Genomic DNA, 10,128 nt, shown 5'->3' on the forward strand with positions numbered 1-10,128 from the left:
CAAGAAATTAGTATGCGGCATTCAGAAACATAGTCTAGAATTGCCGCTACCATTCATCGTACTAAAATGTTCCAGACATTTTAGTACATTATTTATTAGAGTCAAAAATACCGTGTCTCTTCATTATTAGTTTATAGAGAGCACGATGGAGAGGCGGTCCCTGTGACGGGCCCTAACCTCAACATGCTGGAAGGTCTCGCCTGCGGCTGTCGTGCTTCGAGCGGTGCTAACCGCCGATCCCTTACGCAGATAAGAATTGTATGCCCAGCCTCTGACATAGTGCACCGCTAAGCAGCAACTACATTTCCAGACTTGCCGGCGTAGACTTGCCACGTAAAAGCAAACGAATCACGTAACTCAACGCACTTGCAAACAGAAGAAGATAAAAAAACGAATCTATCTGACAACCTGGAGCAACGTTTTATGGAATTGGACAAGGAAGCAGCTGAATTACCCTGGTGCCGGCCTTTCTAGGAGGCTCTCGATGATAAGACGAACTCAGAAGAATAACTTCAGAATTCGAAGATAGCCCAGACTATTCGTTGCAGATAGAATGGACGCTAAGAAAATTAGTCGAAGACGGGCAATACTACTATTTAGCTTCTTGGCTAGGGTTTTAAGAATTAACCTGGCAGCCGTCGTCAGACCTACCACGGAACATGATAACGACTTTTAATAATGAGGAGCTTGGTGTGGCTTGGTCAGTTGACTATCGGGCCAGCATACTCACGGGGATCGTGGCTGGTGCAAGAGTACACAATAGGACAAGACGTAGATAGATAACGTTCCAATATATTTAAATTACGGCAATTTTTATTATTGGAAGTGCTCATATTGGAATTTTTATTACGGCAAACGTTTGCCACCAATACAATACAGAATTGTATTTTCCGACCTCTGGGTGGGCCTGCACTGCAGTAGAGGTGTAAGCGTTTGCTAGAAAGGCGAACTGAGCCGATACCGTTACTGAGCTGTTAAGTTCGTGCTCAACAATCAACCAACGGGCTATAAACACTTTCTCTCGTAAGCAGCTGCTCAGAAAATCCTTGCCAAAATGATAATCTTTATATCGATAGGGGGGGGGGCTGAGCTATATAAAATAACCATGAGTTCTTTGGTGTTGCTTTTCGTCGCTCAAATATTTTTCTAACATATCTCCAGCCTGCGTGTTCCAGGCGATATGATGGTGTTAGTGGTACGTCGTCATGAGAGCTGCCTGAGTTTATTGATGAATGAAAATGCATGAATGAACATAGATGAGGAGCCCAGTATTCGAAGCTTATCAGTACATGTAGTACCGTACGAAGAATTTCAGAGATATAAGGCCACTTTTTATTCAAATTAATTTTTAACGCTGACACAACGCTTTTAGTAGCTCTGATTCGTTCGAATGAACCACTCATAGGCGCGTAGCACGTTTCATTTTGATTTGTTGTAAAAGCTCTCGTGATTCTCGAGATACGGACGTCTGAAGAAATCATTTTTGTTATTTTGGACCAGCAAAATGACTGTTTTGGTGCCTCTAGACCTTACCAAACGCAAGAATCTGACACCGAAAGAGCGAGAGTACGCTATGTCTCTAATGTACGGCGTCGCGACGACCATGACAGTGCCAGACAAGACCTACGCCCGCGTTTCGGCTCTCCTCGAGTGTTCAGAGCGCCAAATTCACCGTCTGTGGAAGAAAGCTCGTGATGGGGTGAAGAGCGGCAAGTTGTGCGATGTGGAGAGCGGTAGGAAGGGGCGCAGTGGTAGGAAGTCACCGGTAGAAGGCGAATTTCCCCAAGAGCTCGCAGAGAAGATCGCGCTTACGCCACTCCATCTGCGAACGAACCTTCGAGCTTTAGCGGAGCAACTCGGTATTGCCAAATCTACGCTGCATGTGTACCTACAATCTGGGTTGTTTCGGAGTCATCACTCGACTAAAACCTCAACTCACGGATGAGCAGCGCGTCGCAAGGATGGAGCTCGCTCTAAAGTTTGTGGAACCTTCTGCTCGTGGTGGATATGAATTTGACTATCTTCTCAATTACGTGCATTTGGACAAAAATGTTTTTTTTTTTGAAAAAAAAGAGAACACCCGCTATTACTTAGCTCCAGATGAGCCCGCTCCCCACATTACCGTGCACAGCAAAACCTTTGTGGTGAAGGTGACTTTTTTCGTCGCGATTGCGCGCCCGCGGTGGGTGGCTGAGCAGAACACGATCTGGGATGGCAAAATAGGCACATGGCCTTTCGTGGTGTACGAACCTGCGCTGCGAAAGAGCAAGAGCAGAGCCGCTGGTACGCTTGAGCTCAACACATATACGGTGGATCGTGACATATACGGTGCTTGCTTGGTCCATTCGGTCATCCCAGAGATCAAGCGACTATGGCCGTCTGGGAAGTGTGTCCGCCATCAACAAGACAATGCAAGACCGCATGTCTTACTGGACGACGTGGCCGTGATGGCAGCCTGTACTGGCGAAGGTTGGGACATGACCCTCACTGCTCAACCCGCTAATTCGCCGGACTACAACGTGCTAGACTTGGGATTCTTTGCGTCACTTCAGACACTGCAGCATCGCAAAAAACGCCCGCACGATCGAAGAGCTAGTGAACAACGTCGATGACGCTTTCCGAGCGCTTCCTTACGAGAATATAGACCGCGTATTCATGACGCGCAATCGGTATTTGAGGCTTCCCTCAAGGTAGATGGGGGTTATAGCTACCGAATTCCGCATGAGAACAAGAAGAAGCTACTAAATGGCGCTGTACGTGGCTTGCTTCCTCAAAACCTTGGCTGTGTTTCCGCAGTTTACCACAATGCGAAGAGTAGACTAAGTTCGGCAACCCAACAACAAATCGCACTTAATATTAAGCTGGTCTTTTATTTCTGGTCATGCTTAAGTATGGGACCGGCCTTATATTTCTGGACAGAGAAGTAAATTGGAGCAGGTCCATAAACGCATAAACAGTCGCATCAGAAAAAAAAACATTCTAAATAAAGTATGAAGCCAGCGCAAGAGCAGCCATAAACTGATGCTGGAAAACAGCTTCTTTGGGAAAGTCATATTCGCGGACAACGGATTGTTTCAGAACAGAAGCAGCCATACTTCCAATCGCCTTCCGGACCAGCTCATACAATGATGTAGGATTTACATATCCACGACCAGGAAACAGCCACTTGTAGTAGTATCTCTCAGCCAAGGGGGACGTAAACTTCACATAAGCGCCATCTTCGAATACAATACCGGCCTTCTTTAACCTTGTAAAGCATTGCATTTCATCGTCACTCAAATGGTGCGCCAATGGCTGATAGGCGGGGTCGTCGACCAAACACATGGTAAGAACTCTTTGATGATCGGGATGGGTTGGTGTTCTGTGATCACTTCCGAAGCAACGAGCCATTTGATCCACAAAGGCCCCTGACATGTAGTATGCCAGCAAATCGTGCTCGGTTGGACGTGCCACTTTAAAATGCGTGTAAATTGTGTTAACGGAAACGCGCAATGAACCAATATGCCCGTTGCAATCTCGTATGATCACCTCCAAAAATGTGGGCTGTCGCAAACTTGCCGGCAATCCGTTGTCCAAGATTAAGAATTCATGCGCCTCCGCATCACTGATCAAGAAGTCATCTCTTGTCAGCTTCCATGAAATGCTGTTAAAGGCAACAGGGCTAGAAGGAGCATCTGTCTCGAGCAAATGCGTCGCGGATATGATGAACCGAACATGGGTCGGCAACCAGCTTGCTGAGCCCTAAATAAGTCGAGCCCAAAAATCCAAATCTTTATACTGTCGTTGACAGTCATCCATCATAACGACGCACAGCTTGTCTTCGGGTACTGAGCACGTTTTACAACGAACATCAACCCCATGGTTGAGGAGAATGGTAGTGACATCTTCTACGGCACTATCGAATGCGATAGGTACATAGCGAAAGTCAGGATATTGACGAGCGAACATCGCCAAGAGTGATGTTTTCCCCGATCCCGCTGGCGATGAAAGTAGCACAAAGCTGGTTTCGATTATCGCACTGTACAGATTCAACACCAGTGCGTCGCGTGAAAGGTGAGGCATCTTCACATTAAGTCCATCTGCAATTGGTTGAAACGGCGGATTAAAGATTTGGGGAGGGCTGACCAGCGGCTCTTGCTCCAGAACCACGACCAGCACGTTCACAGGGCCTCTCCCTTCTGCTTCTTCTTCTTCATCCACTCCGCCGACATCCCTATCCGACAACCCCACACGCCGTAGCCTAGCTCGCGCTGCTCCCAGCAGCTTCAAATCACTCGTGTCGCTAACACCTTCCGTCACGTCGTTCTCCGTCAGCCACACCCCGGCGGTTCAGCTTGTCTGCGATGACTTCCTTCGCCTTCCACACTTGCTCACCGTCGTCTATCTCCACACCAAACGCGCTTCCCCCCACCTCCCCAACAATCGCACACACCAGGGTAATCATCACAATCTTTCCTGGAGCTGTCTTGAATCTGGAATGAAAAAAATACTGCATGTACTTGTTAAAATTTATGCTTTTATTTTTTAAATTTGCACTTTTACTTAAAGTTTAAAAATAGAGGGAGATGGTTCGGACGGCGAGCGAGTGGAGTGGCGGCAATGGTGGCGACGGTGGCGAGCTAGAGTGGAAGAGGCGTGAGGGAGCAGAGTGAATGAGGTGGTGAGCAAGGGTGGCGACGTTCGCGACAGTGGAAGGGCGGCGTGCGGGTGGCGGATACAGCAGCAACGGTAACAGCGGGGAGGCGGCAGTGGGTGGATGGTGTGGAGAGCCGGGAAGGTGAGGAAAGCACTGCTGGCGATGGTCGAGCTGGACGTGGACGGCGCGCTGTTTGACAGCGCTGCCGTGTGGTCGGCGTTCTGGTCCGTGGACGCAGAAGTTCGGGCGTTTGCGCAAGTGCCACGATGTTCCCGCTGCTCCGAGCTTATTTAGATGCAAAAGACCGGCTTTTCATTCTACCACTCAACTCACCGACTACGGCACAATCACGATGAGTGATATTGACAACTTTGGCACCGTCCCCTCAACGCAAACATGCCGGCGACGATGCAGACCGGGACGATTTTCAGCGTTCAGGGATTAATAGAGAAGGCTGCGATGGTATACTTAACCGACTATAGTATCGTGGTGGCCGCCGTGAAGGCGGGCGTATCCGACAACCAGTGGCCACATTCGCACCGCATGATAGCTGCTGCAAGTGTCAACGAGTTTCTCTCGTCAACCGAGATTTCTCATACATTCGAAGTAAACGTGTGTTGCTCATTCATCGACTACTCCTGTTGTTAGTACCATAGTACTTCGTCCCAGGGCGTAATGGTAGTGCCATAGCGATGCAAAAATTCAGGCACGTCTGTGCTTCTTGCGCACACCCTTGCCCTGTGATTCCTGCTCAGCAGCTTCACGTTCAAAACGTGACAGAAGCTGTAAGGCTTCGTCTGCCGTCGGCCGAGCACTCGGGTCTGGGTTCATCAACCGATCTAGGAAAAGCGCTCTTTCGGGCTCCGCAGTCCATTCCCGTTCAATCTTACTTGTCTTCACCAGGTATCCCACGGCCCATAAGTCAACCGCAGTCGTGTGGGATCCACCTTCCATAAAAATGTCTGAAGCGTGTTCGTCGTGCGTCAAGTGATCGCCGCTGGGATATTTCTGCGGACTTTGAGCTGCATCAGCGAAGTCGATCAAAAACCATTCAACGCGGTCGATATGCTTGATCACGTTAGACCAACGGATGTCTCTGTGCATCCACCCGTTGCGATGGAGGACTACAAGGGCCTCGAGAACGTTCCCGAGCGCGACGAACAGTTCACTCAAGCTGCATGGCTTCATCTCAATGCCGCGGGGCTTAAGTGTCAACCTCAATTGGTCTGAATCCACCGTGACGACTGCATCGGCACAAGGAACCCCATAAGCTTTCAAAGAATCGTAGATCTGCTTCACGCGACGATACTCTTCTTGTGTATGAAAGATCTTATCGACGAAAATCGGACTCAACCGCACCTTGACGCCATTGGCGCGATGGATGTCCATGAACTCGACCCCTGCCGAGGCTGGACAGTTTTGCACAATTGCCGGGAAAAGCAGACACAAATTCAGAAGTGCCAGTACAAGTCGAAAACGTTCCGGCACATGCTGCAAGTTAAACCCTCCAATAAGGTGGGTTTTAACGTTGCCCGTGACGTCTTGATAGATAGCAAATAATTATAGCTCGAAGCCCGACGCAGCATAGCCAAACACATACGGCACTCCACCGTAGGACCACACCAGCGTTTTAAAGAGCTCCTCACGAGGCACAGTGATAGAAGTACGAGGTTCTTTCTCCTCACCACGAAAAACACAGATATGATCCAAAGCAAACAAAAAGTCGGGTCGCTTCAAACCTGACGAGGATTTCCTGCTCGAATCCCGGTTGATGTAAGCACGCCTAAACACAAACCCGAGCACCACACGGATAATTGAATCCCAGAAATAATGAAATGCACTCTCTGTGGCATCCCCATCCACCTGCGGGTACAGGAACGCAGCGCTAAACACCGAATCTTTTAAAAATTCGCACGGCGAAATGTCGTTTAGCTCGAACAATTTATCTCGAAGGAGTTGGCCTAGTATCAATGGACTCGACCAAGCTTGAAACACAGACTGCGGTAACCCAATCTTTACAGGGAGAGGTTGTCCGATAAATTCATTAAGATCTCCGCGTGTCGGCAGTAGCGTAAGTTTTGCAACTTCACTATGTTGAAATCTCGACAGCCAGAAGTCCGACCCATCAGAAATAGGCGCACTACTTGTCCCAGGAGGCAACGCCACCAGCACGTGAACAGGTGTGTTCATCGACTCGACATCATCTAGCGTGGGTACGAACTTGACGTCCTTCTCCGACAAGCCAACCAAGCTGAGCGGCGCTCCTGCAACGCCCAATAGCTTCAAATCACTCGTGTCACTGACACCGTCCTTCACGTCGTTCTCCGTTAGCCACACCCCAGCGCCTTTCTTCTTCTTCGCCAGGAAGAGCTGCAGGTTCTTGGCGTTGCATGTGATCGTCGATGCGTTCTCCTCCTTGACCGCCTTCTTTAACGCGGAAACCGACGCACTCTCGTCTATGTCCACCTCGAATGCGCTTCCCGCCACACCAACAATCGCGCAGAAGGGCTTCACCATATCTCTGAGTCTGGTACGAGAGCATACGCTTTTCTAACAAAAAATAAATACTTTTTGGTGAACGGTAGACATAATTTGACACGACCAAACACTTATGCCTCGAACTGACCGAAATTCACGTTTTGCTCTTACAAAATGAGGTCAAAATAACATGAGATTTGTATTTTGAGTGACTCACAAAAAAGGACCAAAACGGCAAATTTGGTCGGAAATACACAATAGCGCTTCGCGTAGTAGCGCTTCTGCGCTGCACTCTTGGTATTGCTCAGGTGAGTATACCTCCATCTTTGTTTATTATTAATTTTATATTTTTCAGGGTAGAAAAGTTAAAAGCTGGTAGTCCTAGGCACATACACCACAGCGATAAAAGTTCATTCACGATAGTGACTCGTGAAGATCGAAACGACGAACTACGTATACATGTAAGAGTACATAGGCATCGACTGGACTAACTGTCGCGCATAATCCATCCGCCTCGCCATGAGAAACTCTGGTTCCACCACATCTGCCATCAACTCGTATCGTTCCATCATCTCCTCTGCACGAGCATCAACTGGCTGGGGCAAGAAGTCATCAACCTTGATTGTCTTGAAAGATCCAGGCATGAATGACGGAGGAGGTGGGGCAGACTCCGTTCGTCTCAGTACAGCTGCCTCGATAAATCTGAACGCGTTCTTCGGATACCTTAACGTAAGTTGGGTCAGAACGTGCTTGTCGCTGAACCAAGAGAAATGCCAGTGGTCGTTTAAATCCGTCAACAAACTCAGCGGATAGCAATTGAGAGGCGCCTTCATGCTGCAGCTCACAAGTTGACCAATTGCTTGAGGAACATGGCCCGGTTCGACTTTCTTCTTGAGCTCGATCACCAAGCTGACCCCAGCCAGCTTAATCAGTGGGTTCTTCGCTGTTCGATTGATGAGCAATACATCAGCTGTGCCTTTCATAGCAAACGGAAGTCTTGGGTCCACGATGTTAAGAACTGATTTATCGCCCGCAATGTCATCCAACAAGAAGTCTCCTCGATCTATCAGCGTCTTCAAATGCTGCTGCAAGTACGCCATGTACCCAGCCCTTTGACTTTCCTCGCTCTCCACGATTTTTGGAATCCACGAATAACCGGCGATGGAAGTATCGACTGGCTCCTTGACATCAGGAATATTTTCGGTCAAGCGCATCTTCTTGACAATTCGCTCTTCCATCGCAGTATTCAGATCGGAAAACGAATACGCAGACGCCTTCTCATCTCGTTCCCTGAGAACCTTATTCATTGACATCTCCACTTGCTCTACTGTCAGTGGCGTTGTCACTGCAGACATATCGTTTGAGATAGTACCATCTTGCTCCGGAACCACCACCAGCACGTGAATCTGTTTCACTTTCGGGGGATCCATGCCTTCCAGACACTCAGAAATCGGATCCTCTCCCTGCAGCTCCTTTTCTTCTTGCGTTAGAGATTTGACGAGAGCAGTCTTCTCGCCCTTCTTCAGCTTCTTCACATCTTCAGTGAGGCTCGACAGCCATGCGTTGCCCCCCGCCTTCGCCAGGAAGAGCTGCAGGTTCTTGGCGTCGCATGTGATCGTCGATGCGTTCTTCTCCTTGATCGCGTCCTTCAAGTGCCCCACGGACTTGTTCTCGTCAATGTCCACAGGGAACGCGCTCCCAGCCACACCGACGACGACACAGTACAAAGTAACCATAGTTCCTCGAGCCGCTGATTCTGGAATGAGATAAGGTTGCACGCGGGAAAAGAAGGGGGTATTTGCACACGTTCTCTGGATTTTATCCAGAGTCCCGTGATAATCCAGCGATTTCGCTTACCCTGTCATAACAGTTTCGAATCGCATGAGTACTCATTTTAAAAGCAGTTTTTAAAAGCAGCTTCCTTTTCACAAATAATATAATGCACGTAGGCTGACCCATTCACCAAAGATGAAGGCAAAATTCCTGGCTAAAATTGTTTGATGATTCTGTATTGTAACCATATTTATTCAAGTCGTGATTGGTCCTCTGCTGTCGAAACCCGATAGGACATAACTCAGACTTAGTACAGCACTCCGGGACTCTGTACTCTACAGATTAAACAATATAATAGGATAAACCATTCGGTAATGTTCCCTATTGGTACGAACTCCGCATATAAATATTTGTATTGCAACATTATCATGTAGGATCGGCGCTAGGAAGATTTGTTGCGATAAATAAAAAAGCCAGTATAAACGACGGGGAGGTTTGAAAATTTGAAAAGAAAGCTACAAGTATCCCCCCTCCTCTTTCATTTGAAGCCTTCCATTTTCAAGAACTCAGCATGAATAACCCCGACGAGAAGACGTTCAACCAGCTGTGGCGTCAGCTCTCGGGCGGAGGTTGGAAGGCGCGTAAGCCCAAGGGACTAAGCACTGACTTTACTTATGTAAAACCTGGGGTCAAGGGTCGGTTAGATCCGCCCAAGCGAGGCGAAGACTATTTTGTTGGTACGTGACAGTGCCAATTCTCTATTTCTACGGCTATTATCTCACGCTCTATTTATTAGGTGAGCCGGAGCTCATGGCATTTGGCCGGAAGGAGGGCCTGCTGGCGTTGGGTCTGCTGGCAGAACCCCAGCATCGCTTAGATTTGTCGGGTCAGGTCCAGTTGCCAGCTGATCCTGCTCCATTGAACGCTGCAGACATTTCTGAAGAGGAAGGAGCTGCTACAGTGAACAATGGTGCAGATTCAGTGGCTTCTGACACATTATCTCCCCGGGTTACTGTTGCGGAAACTGCTGTACCAGTTCTGCACAATACAGAACAAGGCAGTGTCGCACCCTATCCTATTCCGGATGATGCAGATTACCACGATCAACATCGTCACTTGGACGATGCGAAGAGCGAAATTGATGGCCGTGATGATGACCCTCTGGATGAGTTCGACGGCGATTACTTTTTAAATGCGATGCGGAGTGAGAATCTGTTTGACAGCATTTGGTCTGACGACGT

At 48.5% G+C, this 10,128-nt stretch overlaps 2 protein-coding genes and 1 pseudogene across 2 annotated transcripts; 1 reads left to right on the forward strand and 2 right to left on the reverse strand.

Annotated features, from left to right (window-relative positions):
* Window positions 1–4,798: 4,798 nt before the first annotated feature.
* Window positions 4,799–4,930, forward strand: PITG_16579 (uncharacterized protein; the record flags this gene model as incomplete). Its single annotated transcript, XM_002897094.1, has 1 exon — window positions 4,799–4,930. One exon carries the CDS (start codon window positions 4,799–4,801, stop codon window positions 4,928–4,930), a length of 132 nt encoding a protein of 43 aa, XP_002897140.1.
* A 411-nt stretch (window positions 4,931–5,341) lies between these two features.
* PITG_16580 lies at window positions 5,342–7,153 on the reverse strand (annotated as a pseudogene; the record flags this gene model as incomplete).
* Window positions 7,154–7,490: 337 nt separating this feature from the next.
* PITG_16581 (crinkler (CRN) family protein) lies at window positions 7,491–8,859 on the reverse strand (the record flags this gene model as incomplete). The annotated part of the gene is made up of 1 exon (XM_002897095.1): window positions 7,491–8,859. One exon carries the CDS (start codon window positions 8,848–8,850, stop codon window positions 7,564–7,566), a length of 1,287 nt encoding a protein of 428 aa, XP_002897141.1.
* Window positions 8,860–10,128: the final 1,269 nt, after the last annotated feature.

This window comes from Phytophthora infestans, genomic scaffold (genome assembly GCF_000142945.1).
Source record: "Phytophthora infestans T30-4 supercont1.48 genomic scaffold, whole genome shotgun sequence".
In the NCBI taxonomy this organism is placed as follows: domain Eukaryota; phylum Oomycota; class Peronosporomycetes; order Peronosporales; family Peronosporaceae; genus Phytophthora; species Phytophthora infestans.